Source organism: Hippopotamus amphibius, chromosome 11 (genome assembly GCF_030028045.1).
Source record: "Hippopotamus amphibius kiboko isolate mHipAmp2 chromosome 11, mHipAmp2.hap2, whole genome shotgun sequence".
NCBI classification, from domain to species: domain Eukaryota; kingdom Metazoa; phylum Chordata; class Mammalia; order Artiodactyla; family Hippopotamidae; genus Hippopotamus; species Hippopotamus amphibius.
Genome location: NC_080196.1, coordinates 73,982,709 through 74,006,446, shown reverse-complemented (window position 1 = coordinate 74,006,446; position 23,738 = coordinate 73,982,709). Strand labels below are relative to the sequence as shown.

Genomic DNA, 23,738 nt, shown 5'->3' with positions numbered 1-23,738 from the left:
GCGTAGGTCATTCTGTGGGCTTCTGGGCAAACGCTGGCTTGTCCTCTGGGGCCCTCCAGCCTTGGATCTCAGCTCTCTTTTGTTTATTTGAGCAGTTTTGTCCCTTTTCCTTCCAGCCCCTTCCATCACATTTACAATTTCCCACATGACTAGGCTAATAATAGCCTTGACACAATTCAGAGTGGGAGTCCCTTGTCCTGTTTATCTTTGAATATTCCCATCGCTGTATGGAATAGGTACTGATACAGAGTAGATGGTCAGTGCAGGTTTGTTGCCTGGTGGGTGAATAACTGAACACAAGGATGTTAAGAATCCTCTGTTCTCTCTCTGTCCCCTTCTTCTCTGACATCTGTTGTTTTTGTTCTGCTTTTATTTATTTGTGGTTATTTACAAAATATTGGCCCTCAGGTCCAAGATTGGGTTATGGATTGTTTATAACTCTGTTTACGACAGGCTTTATCATTGGTCCTTGCATGGTCAGCTTTAATGTGGATGTGGATGGATGGATTTTAAATAGTATAACAAGCACCCATGAACTTGCTACCAAAACCCAAAATAGGGCCTTGGCAGTAGCTTATGTTGAACTGTATGGTTTCCCTACCTCCCATCTCTCTGTTTCCCACAATCTGGGGTAACCATCATCCTGAATCCTTTATTAATTTTTCTTTTGCTTTCCTTTTTATATAGTGTTTATTACATCTATATGCATACCCCTAAAAAATAAGCGCTTTTCATTTTGGTTTCTCTTAACTTTGTAAGAAGTGTATCATTGCTGAATGTAATATTGTTAGGATTCATCCACATTGTTTCATATTGTTGTGTGTATTCACTTACTCATTATCGTCCATGTCTTCATTTGTTGTGTGAATACACCTCTGCGGAGTCATTCACGCTCCTGTGGCTGGGTGAGTAGGTTACTCCCAGGATTTTGTTCTTGTGAACAGTGCTGCCATGCATATTCTTAAACCTGATGCCATGTGCAAGTGTTTCTTTTTAGGTTATGAGCTCGACAGTAGAATTCTTGGATCATAGGAAATGTGAATTGTCAGCTTTAGGAAGTAATGTCAAAACAGTTCCCAAAGTCTTTGCACCAATTCATACTCCTACCACACCTTTTCCAATTCTTGTTATCCTCGAAATTTAAATTTGGGCCTATTGATTGGGTATAAAACAGTATTACACCATGGTCTGCCCTGATCACTAGTGATGGTAATGGTGAACATTTCTTCAAATGTGTATTGACATACGTATTTCCTCTTGTGTAAAATGCTTGTTCTTTCTTTTTCTCTCTTTTTTTTTATTGAACTGTTTATACTTTCCTTATCGATTTTTTGGAGTTTGGTATGTATTTCTGATGAGAATTCCTTGTTGATTTTGTGTTCTTTGTTCAGTTATTGATTCTTGTGTAACAAACCATCCCAAAACTTACTGGCTTAAACAGCAACAGTTTTTTTGGGGTTTTTTTTCTTATAATTGTGCAGGTTGACTGGGCTCAGCTGGGTGGTTCTTCTCCTCTGTGTGTTGTCAGCTGGGGTGACTCAGTTGTAGTCAGCAGCTGACTAGGGTGGTCCAGGGCTTCACTGACATGCAGCTGTCACTGTGTTCTTCCACGGGTCCTCTCCACTTGGTTAGCTTGGGCTTTCTCACGGCGTGGTGATTTGGAGGTGGTTGAACTTCCTGCCTGGAGACTGGCTTCCAAGAGGAAGGAAGCAGAATCTGTCAGTCCTCATAAGGCCTCTGCTTGAAAATCCCAGAATGATGCTTCTGCTACAGCAAAGCAAATAATAAAGTCACTCTGGATTCAGGGGGAGCAGACACACACAGAGAAGGGACTGATGGCAGCCATCCCTGGAGATGACCTGCCACTTGTATGTTATGAATATCACTTGGTTTGTAATCTTTCTTTCTACTTCTTGAAGGTACCTTGGATGAACCAATGTTCTTAATTTTAATGTAGTCAAATCTGTCTCTTCATTTGTGGTCTATGGTTTCTGAATCTTGTTCAAGAACTCTTTCCTTGCTCAAAGTTCTAAAAGGTATGCACCTTATTTCCCACTAAGAGGTTTTAAACTTTTATTTCTAATGTTAAAGTCCTTAATGCATCTATAACAACAAAAAAGGAACATCTCCATTCCTCGTATCTACACTCTGGAGATGGAGATAAATGTAAATTACAAGCATCCACATCCTGGGAGGAGGTTTGCTTCTATCATGTGCAAATCTTCTAAACTTCAAGAAATAATAATTTAATTCCCTTATCAAGTAATTAAACTGGTAAAATGATTTCTAGGGAGAAAATGGGAAAAATAAAAATCATTCAAGGGAAAAATACTCATAAATGTTAAGATGTCCTAACAAACAGTTTTTAATTATGTTCCTTGTTATAATAACAAAATTTTATAGAAAGAACTCAAAAAAAATTTTGAAAACCCCTGAGGGGCTTTTTCCTTTATTGGGCTTCTATGACGTGCTGGGCTGAAGTGACGTAGGGAAAGCAAGACATTATGGCCTCTGATCTCGTGAGCCGATGGGGCTGCCTACCCCACAGTGCTGCCTCTGAGTTACAGAACAGCTTCATGTGAGGTCAAAAGATAAAGTTGTACATAATCTATCACCACCTATGAAAGAACCCTCTGTAACACACTCGATGAAAACATTTGGCCACACATTTCACACCAAGATCGAATTTATCCTTGAACATTTAAAAATTAACTTCCAAGATGCTTGCCCGGGGCAGAGCTACTCTTTTGTCACAGCACATTTCTGGGGAGGCTGCAGGTCTAAGTTTTTGCTTCTCTGTCCCTCTCCTGTGTGGTGGTTATGCCCTAAGATCATTTAATTGGGGAGCAGAGCTGTTCAGTGTGTGAAGTCCACTGCTGGGTAAGCATGAGACTTTGAACCAGTTAAAGTACATTCGATGTATAAGAAAGACCTATGTTCAGCTTTTTGGGTGGTAAGGGTGCTAAAATTCTCCATTGCAAAAAGAAAACAAAAAATAAAACAAAACAAAATAGAATCAAGAGGATCTGCCTACTTCAGTAAGAAGATGAGATGACATCAGTAGAATTAGAATTCAGTAGAGATGATAATATTAAATAAATACCACCCCAGGTGAAAATGGATTCCCATTTACCTGCTGAATGAACTGCCGACTTCTCACTCTGGTATCCACAGCCCAGCCACATCCCCTCACTTACCTTTCAAGCGTTGTCTTCCATTACTTATGCTCTTGTTCAGATGGGCCAGCTGGTCCCTGTGCCTTTGCTGGTGCTGGTTCTTCCACCTGGAACACCTTCCCTGTTGGCTGCTCACTGCCGCTTACCAAAGTCCTCTCCAGCCTCACAGGCAGCTGCAACCCCACCTCTCCCATCCTGCCTTCCCTGAGCTCATGGAATATCTACCGCCGTAGGCCCAGCGCTCTATACTCTTGCCAAACCTACTTCCTTTATGGTTACTTGTATACGTATCGCCTCCACTGGGGCTGTGAGCAGGGGTCCTCTTTGTATCCCAGGGTCTGACACAGACCTTGCAGAGGAGGATGTAAAAAGGATTTGTCGAAGGAGAACATCATTGCATCCCAAGCACAACAGGCTCTTCTTAAAGTGCCACACAAGACAAGAAAAACATGGCCATAACAGATGGAAGATAAATACTGTGTATCCTAGAAACACGATAAACAGAGATATAAACAGGTGATATGGTTTAAGATTAAATGAAAAAGAGAAACCCTTACTACTGTCTTCAGAAAACATTGTGATGAAATTCAACAGTGGAACTCTGTAAGCTATAGAAAGCAGTCTTTGTTTTAATTACCTCTTCTATTAAATTGATAAGAAAAAACAGCTTGACAATAAAAAAGAGCTTTATTTTTTCAGGGTCAGTTCTGTGACTATTGCGATTCTGAGGACCCCAGGAAAGCACACCCCATCACCAATGCGATTGACGGATCTGAACGTTGGTGGCAAAGCCCCCCTCTCTCCTCAGGCACGCGATACAACAGGGTCAACGTCACCTTGGATCTGGGTCAGGTGAGTGTGCCTTCATCTGGGATGAGGAGAAAGTAGTTTGGATCATTGTTTCTGTGGTTATTTCTTTTTTTTTTAATTAATTTTTTATTGGTGTATAGTCGATTTACAATGTGTTAGTTTCTGCTGTACAGCAAAGTGAATCAGCCATATATATACATATATATTTCTGATATAATGACTATTTAAAAAACAAACTTTAGTTTAGTTCACTAATCACTGTGAAACCTGTTCGTGTCCCTCAACAGCCAGCACAGTGCCTGTCACGATGCAGACACCCATGCCTGTCTATTAAATAAATGAGTGAAAAAGTAATTGTAAGTAGTATCATTGACAAAGGTATTTTTGACTGAGGTAAAGTACACATGACATAAAATTTAGCATCTTAGCCATTTTTAAGTGTACAGTCCAGTAGTGTTAAAGATACATATTGTTGTGAAATTGATCTCCAGAACTCTTTTTTATCTTGCAAAACTGGCACTCTGTACTCAATAAACACTAACTCGCCATTCTACTTTCTGACTATGAATCTGACCACCCTTGATACCTCATATAAGTGGAATCATACCATATTTGTTCTTTTGTGATTGGCTTATTTCACTGAGCATAATGTCTTCAGGGTTCATCCATGTTGCAGCATGTGTCAAAATTTTCTTTTTTTTTTTAAAGGCTGAGTAATATTCCATTGTATGAGTATCACATTTTGTTTCCATTCATCTATCAATGAACACTTAGGTTGCTTCTACTCATATGCTATTGTGAATAATGCTACTATGGACATGGGTATGGCAAAGATATTTTTATAGCATTCTCTTTCCTGGAAATCCTGCCTCTGTGAACGCTGACCACCATAGTTTTTGGCCTTGTTTGGCCAGCTGGTCTATGAAGGAAACTGACTCAGACCTATCCTCCTGTCGTAGGCTAAGCTGGCCCCCAGGATTCTTGCCTCCTGGTGTACACGTCCCTTTCCTTTGCATGTGGGCAGCACTATAAATATGATGGATGTCACTTCCATGATAAGGTGGCATCATGTGACAAAGATGAAGGGATTTTGCAGATGCATTTAAGGTCCCAAGTCAGTTGCTGAAAAGGGAGACTATCCTGAGGGACCTCTCCTAATTAGAAGAGCTCTTAAAAAGAACTTGGCCCTACCTTAGGGAAGAGATTTTGAACATGAGAAATTTTCCTGCTGACCTTGAAGAGGAAAGCTGCCTTTGGTGATGGTCACATTGCAAGGATCTAAGAGTAGGCTCTAGAAACTGAGAGAGGCCCCAACCAACAGCCAGCATAAAAAGTAGGAACCTCAGTCCTGCAACCATAAGGATCTGGATTCTGCCAACAACATGTGCAAACTTGGAAGTGGGTCTTTCCAGGCATTTAGTGGACACCTCGATTGCAGACTTGACCCTGGGCAGAGAATCTGGCCACACTATGCCCAGACTCCTGACTTAAAATAAAGAACTACAAGATAATACATGGTGTTGTTTCATGCCACTAAGTTTGTGGCAGTTCATTAAGTAGCAGTAGAAAATTAATGAACCTTCTTTTTTTTTCCTCTTTCAGACCAGTCAATGCCTCCCATGATAATTTCACCCTATTCCTTCAACAAATATTTCTTAAGTGCCTTCTATGTGCCAGACACTGTTCTTGGTGTTCGGGATACATAAGCATTAAAAAAGGGAAATGTATTCCACAGACTGGAAATTGAATGATACTGAGATTTCTTCCAATGAACATGTTATCTTCAGTTTGGTGGCAGAAGGGGTCTCCACCTCTTCTGCCCATATGTTTTGTTAAATCAGGCCTCTCCTGAGAATATTCACCATCAGTTTGCACCTGAGATAAATTCAGGGAGATCTGTCATGGTATGAAAGACTCCATAACCCCAGTTTCAACTATGAATTAGTCTTAGCCTTCTAGCATTAATTCAGTAGAGGTTTTGCCTATAATGACTAGGATTTACCTATCATACCACTTTTTAAACTGAGGACTTCTGTAGTTAGCTGGGAATTTTAACCCATTAAATGATGTTTACTGAACATACCAGTGCCTCTGGATTTGTTCTTTTTCCCTTAAGGCTATTTTTTTTTTAAACCTATCTTTTAAAAGTACCCTTTGATGTATCAAAAAATCCCTCATTAAGACAGATGAATTAAAAACACACCAACGTAGGAACAATTTAGTAATTTGCTGCTTATTGACAGACATGAGCTGTGGCAAACATCTTCATGAAGACTGTGCCCACCCACCTCCTTCCTGGCTGGGAGGCTGCTCTGTAGGTGGCTGAGAGTGTGGGTCCTGGGGTCCGCCCACCTAGGTTTGTGCCCTGGTGCACTGCTTACTTGCTGTGTGACCCTGAGCCACAGACTTCACTGCTCTCTGCTGCAGTTTGCCACATTTATAAAGGGAGATGATACTAGTGCTCACCTCATAGGATTGCTGTGAGATTTTTTTTTTTTTAATTAATTAATTTATTTATTGGCTGTGTTGGGTCTTTGTTGCTGCACACGATCTTCCTCTAGTTGTGGCGAGCGGGGGCTACTCTATGTTGTGGTATGTGGGCTCCTCATTGCGATGCCTTTTCTTGTTGCAGAGCATGGGCTCTAGGTGTGTGGGCTCAGTAGTTGTAGCTCGCAGGCTCTAGAGATCAGGCTCAATAGTTGTGGCACACGGACTTAGTTACGCTGTGGCATGTAGGATCTTCCTGGGGCAGGGATCGAACCCATGTCTGCTGCGTTGGCAGGTGGATTCTTAACCACTGCACTACCTAAGAAGTCCCAGCATTATAACCTTTAAAGAAAAAAAAAAAAAACAGGTCACAGAGAAATTTCCCATTAGTTTACCTATTTTTTCACGTACTCATCATAGATCGTGATATCCTCAGGGTCCAGATGCATCTGAGAGTGAATTTAGTATGCAGATGCCTTCTAGGAGCTTTTTTTTTTTTTTTTTTTTCTTTTTTCCCCCTGGTCCTCTTCAACTTTTATGAGACTTTGGTGGATGAATCCAAAACATTCTTTGTGGCCCTTGTCAGTTCTGACTCAGATGGGAGGAAAGCCTGGGCTAGTTTCTGATTCTTCCTGAGTGTGTGGGCTTTGGAGATTCAGTTGGTTCTTGGGATGCCTGGGTCACTAAGAGTCTGACTCAGTTGGATCCCTGGGTGGATACAGTTCAGTCCAGAAAGTGGATGACTCTTGGATTTGACCCAGTCTTTTAGATTTCTCAGGAATCCTCTAGCTTCAGGAGGCCAGGGACTATGTCTTCCTGCATTCAGTACATGATGTTCTGCTCCCAATATCTTACATAGTATTCAGCACATAGTAGATGCTCAGTAAATATTTGTTGAATGAATGTAGAATGAGCCAAGGATGACTCAGGGTCAGTCTGAATTTCCCTGGCGTGTAGTACCAGTGGAAGCGTATTGCCGTGAGACTAAATCTCTGGGTGGGCGTGGATCAGCCTTGGCCCTGTAATTAACTAGATAGTTGGTTCCACTTACAATACTAGGGTCTCTTTACAACATCATGTAAGTATTTTAGAGCAATAACACAAGATACAGATCTTATTCAGAGCAAATTTGTAATTAATATTCTATTAATGGACATACAGTCATGAGACTCAGCCCTTGAAAGCAAATAATTTGTTGGTGGGTAGAAAAGTAGGGACTGATAAAATCTCCTAAGCTACTGGGGATGGAATTTTATCCTTTATGCTACTATTGTAATAACCTAAAAATGGCAATTTGCCTTTGAAGTGCTTTTTAAGGAGTTTATACGTTAGGAAGAATCTGGCAGTCTGGCATTTTCTTATTATGTGTAAAGAACTTGAGGAAGCTGAGTGGATCTAGAGCAGCAGAGTAGAATCCTGAGATGTCAACTTTGCTTTGTTCTCTGAATCACTGTCCCAGGCAACATCAGTGGTGCATGTTAGTGAATAGATTCCAAGATCTTTAAACACTGCTGTAGAAAATCATGTCTGGGAAATAGTTTCTGACCTAAAAACTGTGTATTCTCTGGCCATGCTGGCTGTTTTCAGTATTTTTTCTCAATCGATGTATTTTTCTTCTCAATTGATGTATTTTTCTACCATCTTCCCATTTCCTCAAGCCATAAAATTGCAAAAACATTTACTCCATGTATTACTTAAGATTACTTAAGATTGAAACAGATAGATCTGACACTAGTGGCTAAATACAATGCTAGTTTATTTCTCATTCATGTAATAGTTGAAGTGTAACTGATCCTGGCCAGGTCCTTCTCCTGCCAACAATAGTTCAAAGACTTAGACTAATTGGCTATAGAGAAGGCAGGAAATGTAGTCTAGCTATTGCCCTAGGAGGGAAGCAAGCTTTGTAGCCGCCTAGGCAGTCTCTTCTCTGGGCTGCAGGTGGCTGCTACTGGGGTGAAAGCTGATAACTGTGTATCTCTTCCCAGCTCTGTATCCACTGACCTCAGCCCCAGTGGGAGCATTTATATCACAGAAATTGGCCGATGTCACACAACAGGGCTTCTTTCCAGGAGCGGGTTTACCAGCACACTACTTCCTGAGTCTTTTCCTCATTCCTGTGTATGCCCCTCCGGCTGCACCTTACCATCTAATTAATTATTGTGTCTTGCTTCTTAATATCTTGGAGTCCCGTTCCTCCTCTCATCAATACCGCGCTGCCCTAGTTTGTCCTTTGACAGTTCTTCCTGTGAATTCTGAGCCATCTCCTGGCCTCTGCTCTCAGCTGCCTCCCCTTGTTCTGCAGTTACTCATGGTGCAGAAAGGTGAGATGAGAAACAGGAGAAACGATTGAGGTTGGCTGTTTTCTGGGCATGTCCCTGTCAATCTTTCTCATTGCTTCCAGAGCAAAACAAAGATTTTGCTTTGGAGGTGTCATTCTCCCTGATTACCATCCTTTAGTGGCTGTCTGTTACTTTCAGAACAGAGGCCAAGTTTCTCTGTGTGGCACATAAGTCCCCTCGCAACCTAGCTCCTGCCTTTTCACCAGCCTTTTTTCTAGATGCCACTTTCTCCCAGAGACTCTACGTCACATCAGTAGGGACCTATTTGTAATTCCTTCAACACTCCATGACATTTCCTGCTTTGTGGCCTTGTTTGGGTGCTGTTCATGGCTCTTGGGATACCTTTGCTCACCGCCTGCTCTGGCTACCTCCTTCCCAAGGTAACTCAGGTATCACCTGCTGGAAACCCTCCCTGACTGCTTTCTTCCCTCCCTTCTGTTTCTGTGTACTCTGAGGCACTTGCTACACTATGTCACGAAGGCTTAGTACACCGTGAGCTCCTTAAGGTCAAGTAGCGAATAATATTCTTTTTTTTTAATCCATGGGTCTTAAAAGTCCTGGAAGGTCCTACATCCTCAATATGTGATGAATTAAGTGGAAAGAAAAATTTCAATACTGTTCTTTTTATATTATTGCATTTGAGTATATGTCTTGCTCTAACCATGAACAGCTCGGCTCTGTTTTTTAAACACCCCTAACATTTATGTTTGCTTGTTCCCGTTTAGCCAGCAGCACAAGTATAACAGACATAACAGAAAATGAGTTAAATATGTTTCTTTCCAAAACATTCAGTAGGCTGTAGGCAGACAACATAAAACCAAGAATCAGAAGCAAGGATAGAAATTGTACTAGAAAACAGCAACACTTTCCGACTGGAATTTTCTCCCAAGCTCTCTACGAATTCATGTTAATATGATAAAGTGTTAAACAGAGGTCACTGTGACTTCCTCGGTGACCCTTACCAGTTCACACGATCGTGACCCTGGTGTTCAGCTACGTGCAGGGATTGAGGCCACTGCAGCGTGGTCAGAGGGATCCTGCTTGTTAGGAAGGGGGATAACCGGGTTTGGCCTCCCATGGGAGGGTGAGGCCTGCAGTCCAGGAAGAGGCACGAGGCGGGTAGCCCTCCCCCCGTCCCCGCTGCTGATCAGCCCACATCGAATTCGTTTCTCAAAGAGCTGGACGGCAGACACACACACGGAGTTCACTGCTTGAAAACCCCCCACATCATGGCTTGTGCTGCCGAGAGAAAAGTAAACAGAAACAAAGCCTTTGGTGCCTTCTAGAAAAGGTCAGTCCTCTTTCTTTGAGGGTTGGCTGTGCAGTTAAGAAGACAGGAGGAAGATGGCATGCCAAGGCACTGGTATTGTGTGGAACTGGGAATTGACCAGAAGGAGAGCCACTTGTTCTCTTTGGAAGGGCCCGGGCTGCTGAGCCAGGCTTTGGTCCCATGCGGATGGTCAGGGTGGGAAACAGACCGAGGCACAGAACCCCGGGCAGGCTGGGGTTGGGGTGTCCTGGCAGGCCTTCCCCCCGTGTGGGGGAGGACTCCCTGCTATGGCTAGAGACGCTTGTGAACAGTGTATGTGAACGCGCTTTGATCCCTGTGATGCTCTTGGCAAACGTAGACTATTACTATTATTAGAGAAATTGTCATTGACACCCCCCCTCCTTTTCTAGGCTTCCCATAAGCTTATGCTGCCTTGTCTCTTCCAAGTGAGCGAAGGATCTATAAATACATTCACAGTAAAGTTCTGCAAGCTCAGCACTGATGTTACATCTTCCCGGAATGTCTGCATCTTAAAAACGTATGATCTACGTTTGTCATGAAACTAGTACTTCTAGGAATTATCCTAAAGAAATAATGAGATAAGTGCTCAAAATGTTTGAGCAAAGATGCTCTTGGGAGCATTGTTCATAATTACATAATGGGGGAAACAATCTCATGTCCAGTAAGAGGGGACTGATTCATTGAATGGATTCATGGGCAGCCATCGGAAGGATGCCACAGAGGGGGGTCTTTGTTGATCTGATATATGTTCATGCTATATTGTGAAGAAAGAGAGCAAACTGTATGTAAGCTGTAAATATGGTGTGGTATGATTTCATTTTCTTTGTGTGTATAATCAAAGCAGAAAGTCAGGAAAGAGGGAATCTAAAATGCTAAGAGTACTTTTTCTGGATGGAGCAATTATTTGATTTTTACTTTCTTCTGTGAATCTCTCTTACAGTGTGATTCTGATGCATGGCTCTCGATTATTACATAGGCACAAATCTAGCTCCAAAACTTTCTAGCCGTGTGACACTGGGCCCTCTAGTTAATGTCTCGGGGTCAGTTTCTTCATCTGAGATTGGGGATGAATCTAGAACCACCTTCATTGGGTTGTTGTGAGGAATTAATAAGGTCATACAGAAAAGCTCTTAGAATCATGCCTCATACACTGTAAGAACTCAGTCCCTGTTGGCTATTATGTCTGTATTTTTTTCACTGAGCATGCATTACTTTGAGAGTTAGAAAGACAGTAAAGACAACTGGGAAAATCTTTCCTTTGGGGGAAAAAAGAAGAGTTCCATACAGAGAATTATTCCCGGTGGGATTGATGGGGACGCTTACTTGGGCTTTCCTGATGCCCTCCATTCCCCTAATATAAGCTTCTAACCATTTCATCCCGGAATGAGGTCGGCCTGCTAGAGATCTTTAAATGTCAACAGAATCAGAAAAATGCCCAGTAAGTGGAAATTTTTTAAAAAGAGCCTCTTTTTATTCTTTAGCGCATCTTGAAGACCGTTTCTTCCCTTGTGAAACTTCCATGATTTCAGGCATATTTTGGCTTTAAATCATGGCAATTTTCCTATTACTATTAATGGCAAGCATATATAAGGAAAAGCTGAATTTCATGCATTCCTCACAAGGGTTGCAACGCGAGCTGGAGTTAAATGTAACGTCTCGGGGGAGCCCTGGCCCCGGCGCGCGCCTCCCCTGCCCGCCGTCCTCCAGGGCCCCCACCAGAGCCTCCACCCCTCCTCCGCCGGTGGCCCTGGAGCCTTCCTGTGCCACCAAACAGCTTCCTTTACTCTTTCCTTCCTGCAGCCGCTCCTTTCCCTATCCCCATTTCTGTGATTCTCTTCACTTTTGCTTTTTCACTTTCCATTCTTCCACTGCACTTCCTTCCTTCAGAGAAAAGGAAGTGACCGCCTTTACCCGTGGTCGCGGCCCGCCTTCGGGGGGGGTGCTGTGTGTGTCCCCGGCCACCCCTCCAGGCCCCGACTGGTGGCACGAGGAGCCGGGTGGGAGGGCGAGGGCCCCACCAGGACCAGGCTCCCTGCCCGGCTCCAACCGTACCCACCGGCCCGGCCCCGTGTGGCCTGTAGAGGTGGGCAGCGTGGATGTCTTACCCCCTGGGACCCCTGCAGCTCCCTCCAGACCAGAACGGCCCAACTGCACGTCCCCACATCCCATCCGGCAGTTCCTGCCACTCTTCCACGCGAGGTCTCCTTGGCGTGCAGCCTTCAGATGAGATGCTTCACGCGCGTGCCTTGTCTAACTCAGCGGCGAGCTCCTGTGCTACTTGTACTCCTCTCCTTAACTCTCACACCCCTGACGTAAAAGTTCTGCAGTGTGGGACTCTCCCGATTCAGCACATCAGGCGTGACGAGCTCGGGGCCGTATGCTTTAAGCACCCTGAGCGATGCGATTGCGTGTTTACCTTTACAGTTTCTCAGCATCAGGAATAACCAGAATGAACATCGGGGTCTTGCCCCTGCTCCTCGCAGTCGCCCCGGCCCCGCAGCTTCTCGCCATCCCCCGCGTGGCTGGTTCTAAGCACACAGTGTCCCAGGAGCTCCAGCAAGATGGAGGGGGCACACCGGGGGAGGGAGATGCAGCGCCCTCCTCCTGCTTCGGGATTTCGTCCCGCTTCACCACATCCGGGAGGGCCCAGCAGTGCGCATGCAGGCTGGTGTGTCTATCAGAGGGTGCAGGTGGGCAGAGCCAGGGGCCAGGTAGCATCAGGGTGCGAGCGCAGAGCCCAGGGCCTGGCCGAGCTCAGGTGGGCCACAAGGAAAGCAGAGTCCAGGCTCCTTACTGTGGAGGGAGGCCAGGGCAGGGAGACTGGGTGGAGGGCAGCCGTTTTGCGAATTCCTGTGTTTCAGGGCGAGGGCATCTCCCCAGCTCTGCTCAGGCCTGGGCAGGGCTGGACCTGAAAGGGCCTGGTGTTTAGGATGGCGGTGGGGGTGGAGCTGACACTTTCCCCTGGTTACCCGGCTTGGTTGCTATGGTTTAAACTCCTTTTATTACTCTCCCAGCCAGCCTCCACTCAGCCCTAGTCTCTGCTCTCTTCCTCTCTCTTGTCATTTCCTCCATCCGTGTGTATCTGTAACCCCACCCCCCCCACACCAAGGCTGCAAAAACCACCACCCAACCCAAGGGCTCGTGAAGATTCAAGAAGCGCTGCTTAGACCAGTGCTCCTTAAACCGCGTGAGAAAGGACCCCCCCCCCTTTTTTTTTTAACATTTCTAGGCTGTCACAGACCAGTCCCTTTGTAAAACACAATAAAAATGAATTCTTAGAAAAAATAATTGAAAAATACAGCCTAAAGACACAAAAGGTAAGCCTCATTTAATAAAATTAGATTTAACAGATGCCGGTTTATTCTTTCCAGTTGTTATGAAGATTTCTCAAAGCTCACCCTCGATTTCTGACCTTGTTTCACTGTGGATGAGTCATAAGCCATCCACACTTTGAGTAGCACTGCTCTAGACCATTCGCTGTCATTTTTCTTCAGTGTTATTGATGCTGGTCCTGAAGTCTGCCTCTCCTTTCTGTGACCGCAGATCTCTTCTCTGGCTCAGATTTGGTTATGCAGGTCAAGATGCGTTTGCTAATTGTTTAGGACTGTAGCCTTGAGCCCCCCTGTGACCTGGATGGTGCCCCTCCCCCCTCTTTTTAGCCACCCTCCACCCCACTCAGGGCCCAAAGCAGCTGACCTTCATGGGCAGCATCCATATTCTCTCTGCCCTTGGGCTTCTGGAAGAGTCTGGCCAGTGGGACGTGCACGCACGCGCTCAGCTCAGAGAGGGAGAGGAGGGAGACTGGAGCATCTGTTCCCCACCGACTGCAGGATCTCAGTGCTTCTCTTGAGGGGCTTGCCTCCTACAGCCACAGCTCTGTCTCTGCTCCAGTATCTGCTTCCTGTCCTTGCCCTTCAGGTCCAGGGTGGGAAAGGCTCTCAGATGCTCTTAGCTGTCACGCCTGCCCACTCCTTTGTAAAAAGCTGCTTTATGAAACTCTCCTCAGTTACTTCATTCTGGTACGTTATCCAGCTCCTTCTAGGGCTCTGAGTGACACCAGCACTCTGACTTTCAAAGGATGTTTTTTGACTGGTTGAAATTGACCAAAATCCCCCAGTTGTCATCTCTGAAAGAATGAAAGGGAAGTATTGAGGAAGTGACTAACTATATAATGGCAGTTTACATATAATGTAAGAGTGTGTGTGTGTGAGACAGAGAGAGAGAGAGAGAGAGAGAGAGAAGGAGGGAGAGAAAGAGGAAGAGAGAGAGGGAGAGGGAGAGGGCTCAGTTGAATTATGACTATGAAATAAGGAACAGCATTCCGTTCCTTTCTATAGAGAACACCTGGTGCATAGAATTAATTCAGTGAATGTATTTAGAATGAATGAGCAGAGTTCCTTAGTGTATCTGCTCAGTTTACATATGTCCCTCGTACACCAGAAGCCATACATATACAACAGATAGTAAAATATTTATCCCTAGCAATTTGGAACATACTGAAGACATAGTGAAAAAGTTAGACTTTTGTCGCTTACATTTAGAGTGTTCATCGAAATATTTAGAAAAAATAGGTGGTAAGAAGGTCTGTTGCCCTTTTCCTTGTGGCAGATTCACTTATGAGTCTTAGAGAATTCTTCAACATCTGCTTCACAAGATGAATAATTTAGAATTGAGAAACTTAAGTTTTGTGGCAGCTATAATGTGAATTTAATGCTAACATACTTCCTGTGCTAGAAACCGTTCTAAGTGCTTTTCGAGTATTTACTCATTTCATCCTCACTACGACCTTATAGGGTAGGTTCCTATTTTATGGAAGAGGAAACGGAAGCTCAGGGATGTTATGTAGCCTCCTGACCCTATGACTCACGGTCCCAGGTGAGCACTCAGGAGACGCAGGATTGGCGCCCGCGCAGGCTGGCTGCAGAGCCTGCCTCAGATGCCCTGCGATGATGTTGCACTGATGCTCCCGTTCTGTCCCTGTTCCGGTTCTGTGAAACTCTGTGGCCCCCGGGGTGGGGGTGTTTGGTTAGAACTGTGTCCCTCTCTCAGGATGCTGTCCATCACCTTCCAGCGTGTTCCCCTGTGAAGCTCTGTTTGAGAAATCCCTTTAGTCCCTGGGATAATTGTGCTTCTTTAGGGCATTAAAAAACAAAACTAAACAAAACATATGGACACGGGATCCTCTTTCCCTCTTTATATTGGCTACTAGAAGCAAGTTTGTGGCTACCCTGTGCAAGTGTATAGGGTAATTTCATATTGCTGTTTTCTTTACATCCTTTAGGATTTAGGATTATAAATCCCTCCCCACCCTGTTTTCTTTTTTCTAAAGATTTATTTTTTGTTTATTTATCCATTTTTGGCTGCTTTGGGTCTTTGTTGCTGCGAGCAGGCTTTCTCTAGTTGCAGTGAGCAGGGGCTACTCTTTGTTGCGGTGCCCAGGCTTCTCATTGCGGTGGTTTCTCTTGTTGTGGAGCTCTAGGCCCATGGGCTTCAGTGGTTGTGGCTCGCGGGTTTTAGAGCGCAGGCTGCGTAGTTGTGGCGCCCGGGCTTAGTTGCTCCGTGGCTTGTGGGATCTTCCTGGACCAGGAATCGAACCTGTGTCCCCTGCATTGGCAGGCAAATTCTTAACCACTACGCCCCCAGGGAAGTCCCCCCTTTTTTCTTAAACAAAATGGAATGTAGATGAAGACAGGCAGTATACTGATGAAACCGGAAAATAATATCACTGTGTTCATTCCAATCATACATTTGGTTGCCACTTAGAATGAACTGTCAAGACGTATTTTATCCGACTTTGTGATTATTCAAAGCCTGAAAGATTTGTATATTCATGTAGAAACATTTCTTATTTTATAGTGTTAATGAGATTTCTGAGTCATTTTGAAATGTACAGTGAGATTCTATAGAAAACAGACTTTGTAAGCTGGCTGAGGTTCAGTTTTCAATTCTTCTTCTTTTTAAGTGGGTTGTCACAGAAAAGCTCAGAGTCGAGCGGAATGACCAAGCATTAAAGGCTGTCTGAAGCACATGCCAGGTTATGATTTTCCTTTTACAAGAAGTAACAAAGAACCTGCTTTTACTAAGCTGTTTCCCTTTAGAACTGATGTGATATGTTCTTCCTTCGAGCAAATATATAAAGCCTCATTAGCTATTGTACTATTTCACTCCCAGATATTTTTTTTCTTTTGCCCCTAAATGTTTCCAGTGACAGTAGGATAATAATGTGTGTGTTGACAGCTGTGAGTGGGTTCATTTCTAAATATATAGGGATTCATCCTAAGTGTGCGTATCATGACTCATAACACCTCCTCGAGGCATCCGTTCAAAGACCCCTTCCCACCCACCTGTACTTCTCCCTAGCCGTTATGGCTACTCTTGCTAAGAGTTATTGCTTACTTGGGAGAATAATCGGAGCTTATTTAATAAAGCATGTTCTTTGCCGAAATTTCTCACTCAACATATTCTCCTGGAGAAGATAGACGTGCACAGTTAGCTTGTAATTTGGCTACCTGAAATACTTCTTTCGTCTCCCAAACTGGTCTGTGGTCAGAGCATGGAGAAGACATGCTCCATTGCTGGAAATACTGGGCCAGCTTCCTGTGGAGATGGTTCGGCAGTGTGGGCGTGGTGTGATTTCAGGGTGTAGGGCAGCTTGTGCACCCACCCCTGTGATTCCTTTCACTGAGGATAAAGCTGTTAAAAGGCTCCTGTTACTGGGAGAGGTAATACATTGCCTTAAAACTCACTTGAGACCAGGTTTCCGCAGGAGAAAGAACAGCACTGGCAGTGTGCACCTGATGGAGAAAGGGATATATATTATGGGCTGGGCCAGTGCTTCTCAACTTGAATGTACATCTGAATCATCTCTTCAAATGACAGGTCGGACTCAGGAGGCTGCAGGTGTGCCTGTAGATTCTGCATTTCTGAGATGCTCCCGGTGATGCCTGGCTGCTGGCCTGGGGGCCACACTCTGAGCAGCGAGGGGCCAGGAGGACTCTCCGCTCATCAGCCGGGATCCCTGGGGAGTGAGGAGCAGGGCGTAGGCTGAGCCAGAAGCAGGGCGGGCAGGGGAGAAGATGAGGTCCGGGGCGGGGGGGCAAAGCCGTCCATCGCCGGTGATAACAGACCCAATGTTAGGGACACACAGACCTGGGGATTCGGGCCAGTGTCCTCACAGCCAGGTAAGTCTTTGTGTTCCCCCTGTGGCTGGCTTTCTTGAGCATGGTACACACGAGGCTGGAAAATCAGGCTGTGCAGCAACTTTTGGCACTGGCAGGACCACCCAGGGAGGAACGACTCCTTGAAGAAAGGACCACACTGCTCCTTTGGCCCTCTCCGGCCCTGTGGCTGGCTGCACAGCTAACTGCATAACAGCCTGGGCTTTGGAATCAGACATGGGCTTGAGTCCTGGCTTTGTCACCGACTCTCTGTGACCATAGACACGTTCCGCGTCTTCTGCAGACTTTAGTTTCTGCATCTGTGACGTAGAGAGAATATTGGTACCAATACACTAGGGTTATTGTAAAGGCTACTAAAATACAGAAGCATTCGTACCCAGCACATCCTAAATCCTCAACAAATGCTAGTTTTTCTCTTTCTCCTTCTCACGATTATTGTAATAATTCGACTTGACAAATCCTTCTTGCAGGTGCCACCTCTCTCTCCTTTTCCTGTGACTGCAGCCACCTGCTCAGTTTTCCTGTTTTGTGACCCTGCATTTCCTCAATCTTGGGGCACCAAACCCTGCAGATAGAGCCTCAGGTTGTGGGACTGAGCCACAGGTCAGCGAGCAAAGTGGAGGAGCCCGGGTGACCGCACTTGGTTGGCCTTGAGCTGTCTTGGGGCCCCACTGCCATCAGGTCCCCGTGTCACACCTTAGCAACAGGGCCCTCTCCACCTCTCCTCTCCTTCCTGGTTTTTATGGTGGGATCCCTCCTGTATATACACATAGAAATCTGGGATTTCACATGCTTCTTGGGGAGTCAAATGCACGAATGCAGAACCAGCGTGCATCCTGAGAAGTGTAACCACCATGGAGGGGGCTGTGACCTCTGCTTGGGGTGTGTGGTGAAGGTTTCATGGGGCAGTAGCTGCTCCATTGGTCTTTCAAGGATAAACAGGAGTTTGTTGGTCAGTACTTGGCCTGGTCATAGCGTGACCAGCCGTCCCACTTTGCTGGAGACTAAGGGCTTTTCTGGGATACAGGATTTTTGTTACTAAAACCAGGACAGTCCCAGGCAGACCAGAATGGTTGGTCACCCTACGCGTCCAGCATGATGATCCGTCTGGATCTTGGGAGTCTTGTTCTCTTTCACCAGTGATCTGAGAGCCTGTAGTCTGTGGCTGGGACCCTGATATCTAATTCTAGAACACAGCGCGACTTCCACCTGGAGCAGCACCGGCTCTCAGAGTCACAATGCTTTTGTCCCTCTCCTGGGTCCTGGGGTCTGTCTTGATTACCTGCTTCAGCTGGGTCAGTCTGTGTTTAAGTCAGTGCTTCTCAAAGTTGGGCCTTGAATCCCTGTGCTAAGAAGGGGGACGCAAGCTTGGGGCTTAATGCCGTCTTGAAATCCTTAATGACTTTATGTTTGTAAGTGAAGGTCCACCCATCACGGAGTGTGTGCTGGCTCATGGGCCACCTGCCTCCCAGATAGGCTCTAGGCCACCTGCTCCCCCCAGCCCTGGTGCCTCGATTCCCCCAATCCTCCTCCTCCCTGTCCCCACCCTGCCACCTTTTGGCTGGGGTGTGGGAGCAGCTGCGAGGAGGGTTGGCTGCGTGCAGAGGAGGAGGGGCAGGGTGGCACCATCTCCATCCCAAGCTAACAGGGCAATGGGCAACTTGACCATCCTGCATCCAGGTACCAAGCTCATCCCAGTGTGGAGGTTCCAGTCCTTCGGGGGTTGTCCATTTGTGTGAGTGGAGCAATGGGCCCATGAGAAGGCGAGGGAAGGGAAGATTGACTTTGCCCTTGGCCAGGGCACAGCGTGTCACGCCAACCCAGCAGCAATCGGGAAGGGATCCCGGCGTGTGCACAGCCAGTGGCAGAGTGGGGTCCCTGTGTGGGTCTGCATTCCCCCTTGCCCAAGGAAGTGCAACATTAAATAGCAAATAAAAGCTACCATGATAGGTCAAGAGAGAAACCGTGAAAGAAAGGAAAAAGCATATTTTAGTAGCTTTTTACTTTAGTGCTTCTAAAGCCACTTTTTTCTTGCCTTTAACCGAGGACCCCTGTGTTTTCATTTTTACTCTGAGCTCTGCAAGTTATATGGCTGGGCCTGTTCCTAGGCCTCACTGCAGACCTGCTAAATTGGAATGTCCTGAATTGTAGCCTGGGAATCTGCATTGTGACACGCCCCCGGGTGCTTCGAATGCACACTGAAGTCTGAGTGCGCTGCAGTGACATTTTGCCCCTACCAGAATTGATCTCATCCTCCCTCAGTCACCATCGTTCTGTGCAAAAGGCAGGTGCACAGAACTTCCCACGTTGATGTCCTGGAACAGAGAAGAACAAGCAAGGATTTCCTCCCAGAAGTCCCTGGACAGACAGTCTGATTCTGTTGACGAGAGAGCCCCATGTGCCCATCCTCAGGCCTTTGAGCCCTCCCTCCTGCACCAGACGTTTCAAGAAGTGACCAGTCGTGGGCTTGCCTCCTGGAAAGGTCTTGCCATGCTGAAAGGAACACCGAGAAAGGAAGATGCCAGGGGTTACAAGGTCATGGAGATGTAAGGCAGAAGCAGGATCGAGCCATCCAAATGGATATTTTCAAGCTCAGAAAGTTTTCCCAAATTTGGGGTGGATTTATTCCCTGGGACCCATTAGTAGAATTGCAGGTCAAGCAGAAGCAGCTGTCTCTCTTTGCAAGTCTGGCAGTGAATTGGACCCATGTGACTTAGCCAGTACCGATGAGGAGAAAAAAGCCATCTCCATCACTGGCTGCCCGAACCACGAGAAAATGATTCCTCCAAGGGTGCCTGCGCCCGCCGGTGTCTGTGTTTATAAGGATCATCCTGGTCACGGCATCTCCCTGCCTCCCTGAACAAGAGGCCGCTCCTGCTGCCGGCCTGGAACCAGGATGCAAGGTGCTCATGGGCATTTTGCATGATTCCTCGAGGTTTTTGCCAAGTCCCTTGACCAAGGACGGGAGGCAGTACGTATTTTGTGATGACTAAAGGCTGATGCTCCATTTGGTTTTGTATCGTCTTATCCCCCTGGGAGGCAGTTGGAGGATTTTAGAGATGTGGTCCCCACTTGAAGGAGATGAGCTCACAGCATGTTATGAACTGCCGCCTTCATCCCCACTCCTGTTCCCTGGCCCTTCACAAGCACCTGCTGTAACGTCTTTGCTACTTAATCGGAAACACACTTGTGCCCTTCAGAAGCGCTCAGTTCCACGGGTTAGGTCCTCACGTGTGCCAGGCTCTGTGCCGAGTGCTGTCTGGGCATCAGCTCTTTTACCCTCCACACCGACCCTCTGTGGGGCATGGTCACCGACGTTTCTCCCTCTGCCTGGGTTGCGCTGCTGGCCTCTCTCTGTCCCCTCTTCTGAGTGGTGAGTGTGGAGTAAGAGCTGGTCATGCACGGCTCTGTCCCGTCCCTTGAGGGCAGGTACCCAGAGGCAGGCATGTGCCCTTTTCTGCTTGTCCTGCCAGAGCCACACGGGCCGCCCACCCCAGACATCTCACCTGGTGGTCTCTGTCAGCAGACACAACCTGCGTCCTCCAAAACAGCTTCACCAGATATTTTGTCCCCATTGCCCTTGTTCCTTTGTGTTACTTCTCAGTTGGTTCTGAACCAGATAGGGAAGAGGGATGCTTTGTATTGGGCCCTTTCAAAAACTCTGACAATAAGTACTATTATTATTCCTTTTTACACAGGAGGGTACCAGGGCACAAAAAGATGAAGGGAATCACCCAGATTGCACAGCTTGGAACCTGGAGCCAGACATTCTGGGCCCCAGATCCTGCTCTCTCAACCATTATAATACACTGGCCATAAATATGAAGTGTTGTTTTATGTGAATATATGTATGTGTGTATCTGTTGGACAAATGTGTGTATATATATCTATACATATATAACGTATAGTTACATATAATTTATATGAATGCGCTGTAGCATCTAGTTGGATGTCTTCCAGCTTCACGCACTCCATGTTATGAAGGTTCATTGATACTGTATGTGTATCTGTTTCCTTGCTTCTCACCTCCACACGGTTGGTACTTGTATGGTCCTCAGTGAGATTGTCTTTCATGTTGATTTTATTTAATAGAATATTGCCTGGGGGTGTGTAAATGAAGTGCACCAAAAGTTACATCAGATATTTAGAACTCATTTTGCAGTTTTTCCCCAGAAAAATGTTATAAATAAGGAGCTCTAAGCTATATCTTAAAACCCACTTAGTCCCTGGTGTAGTTATAACAGTGTCATAGTCCACATTTGCAAGGTGGATGGTGTAAACATTATGGTATAACCCTCCCTGCCTCTGTGTAGCTTTTGGGGTAGAAAAGGGGCCCTGGATTGGGGAAAGGGGGAGGGAAGGGAGACCAGGGAGTAGGAGGGTGGGGGAGGGGCAGAAGTGGATCCCCGGGAAGTGAGGGGGGCAGGCCATTGTGTGGAGTTTGGATGATGGAACTTTGGGGCTCCACCCACCCCCAGCTTCAGACTCTCCTTTCCAGAGCCTGACCGCGCACCCCCATCTACCATCTTCAGATCCAGACCTCGTTCCCAGTGAGGTGGCCAGATTGCTTTCAGTGGGATGGTTCCTGCTGGCGTGGAAGGTGTTTTGCCGTCAGTCCCCTTCCCAGCCAGCGCGGGACTGTGCTGCGCCCCCGCCCGCAGGGCCTGCCTGGAGCTGGTTTGGCCAGTTCCTCCGTTTAACCCACCTGTGCTGGAGGACCTGTCAGGCGGCCCTGCCCACTTCCGTAGCTGGCGTTCCACTTTTTGTCCCTCTGGGGCGGGCGTGAATCCCTGCCCTAGTTCCTAACAGTGTCTTGCCCCGAGGAGCTGGATTTCAGGAAACTGAGGCTCTACGTTCAGCTCACTCACCCAAGGTCACCTGACTGCCCACCAATGCTGAGCCAGGAACAGGACTCACCCGTTCTCCTGACACCCGTCAGCCTGGCCCCACGGCTCTCCGCCCGGCCACCGTCCCTCACTCACCCCACTCTGACCCTTCACACCCAGGCCTCCCTCCCCATTCCCTGCACATCACTCCTTAACATATTCGCCCTGCTGTGAAGGTTGCCTGTGCGGAGTCTTCACGGGAGCCAGAATGTTTAAGTGGAAGTATTAGGGACCTAGGAGTCCATCTCATGTCCAGATCGGAGGGTCAGCTGGGGGTGCACCTTCTTAATCACAGTGAAAGTGGCTTTGAGCATCCCATTTTCTGCCAAGTAAGTGCAATCCTTAGGGTTTTGGCCGATGACCAGCATCACCCTGATCCAGGCCAACTGGGGGCCCTGCCCTGGCCTACAGCTGCGTGTAGCCAGAGTATTCCTGCTGCAGCTCGTGCGTGGGCAGGATAATCAACCTCACATCCTGTATTCACAGGCCGTGGGCACTCGAGCCAGGAATATTTCTTTAATTACTCCTGGGATGGATGTTGTAGAGGAAAAAAAGCACAGTGTTCCAGGAAGCATCAGACACAGACATCTCACTGGAGAGGGGCAAGGCTGTGTTGAGACCTACAGGTTCCACAGGAGTTAGCAGGCTCCAGGGGCCAGGACAAGGCTTCAGTTGGGTCTCATTGAGTTGAGGTGGGGGCGAGGTATCTCAAGTGGAGACTAGCTAGATGGTTGGGTCTGAAGTTTACGTGGGAAGTCTGGGCTACAGGCATAAATTGGGAATCAGTGGTGTCAGATGGAAATAGTGTGGAGTGAGGTGAGAGAAGGCTGAGAACTGAACTCCGGGTGAGCTAGAGGAGAGGTGAAGAAGGGTGACGAGCCAGCACTCCACCCTCTGCTGAAATGTGGCTGCATCCGGGAGAAGGAAGTAGGTGGAGATAGAGGGGGGTTTGGATGGAAGGAGAGTTATTTTCTCAACTTCAGATGGAAGAGTTGAAAGCTGATGGCTGGAGGGTGAAATAAGTCAGAGAAAGACAAATACTATGTGTTCACTAATAGTTGGAGTCTAAAAAATAAAACAAATGAACGAGTATAATAAAACAGAAACAGATTCACAGATACAGAGAATAAACTAGTTGTTACCTTTGGGAAGAGGAGTGGGGGAGGGGCAAGGTAAGGAAAGGGGGTTAAGAGGTACAAACTACTGGGTATAAAATAACTAAGAATCGGACTTCCCAGGTGGTACAGTGGTTAAGAATCCGCCTGCCAATGCAGGGAACACGGGTTCGATCCCTGGTTGGGAAGATCCTACATGCCGTGGAGCAACTAAGCCTGTGTACTGCAACTACTGAGCCTGTGCTCTAGAGCCTGCAAGCCACAACTGTTGAGCCCATGTGCCACAGCTACTGAAGCCTACACACTTAGAGCCTGTGCTCCACAACAAGAGAGGCCCGTGCACCACAGCGAAGAGTAGCCCATGTTCTCCACAACTAGAGAAAGCCTGTGCGCAGCAACAAAGACCCAACACAGCCTAAATAAATAAATAAATAAAATAAATAAATTTATAAAAAA

General features: G+C 46.5%; 1 protein-coding gene across 4 annotated transcripts in view; it reads left to right on the top strand.

Moving 5' to 3' along the window:
• LAMA3 (laminin subunit alpha 3) overlaps nucleotides 1-23,738 on the top strand; it is a 216,759-nt gene that overhangs the window by 14,326 nt on the left and 178,695 nt on the right. For all 4 annotated transcript variants that reach the window (XM_057698310.1, XM_057698305.1, XM_057698304.1 and 1 more), the window contains exon 2: nucleotides 3,876-4,028. In XM_057698310.1, coding sequence (XP_057554293.1) covers nucleotides 3,876-4,028 — 153 coding nt within the window. The remainder of the gene's footprint in view (nucleotides 1-3,875; nucleotides 4,029-23,738) is intronic.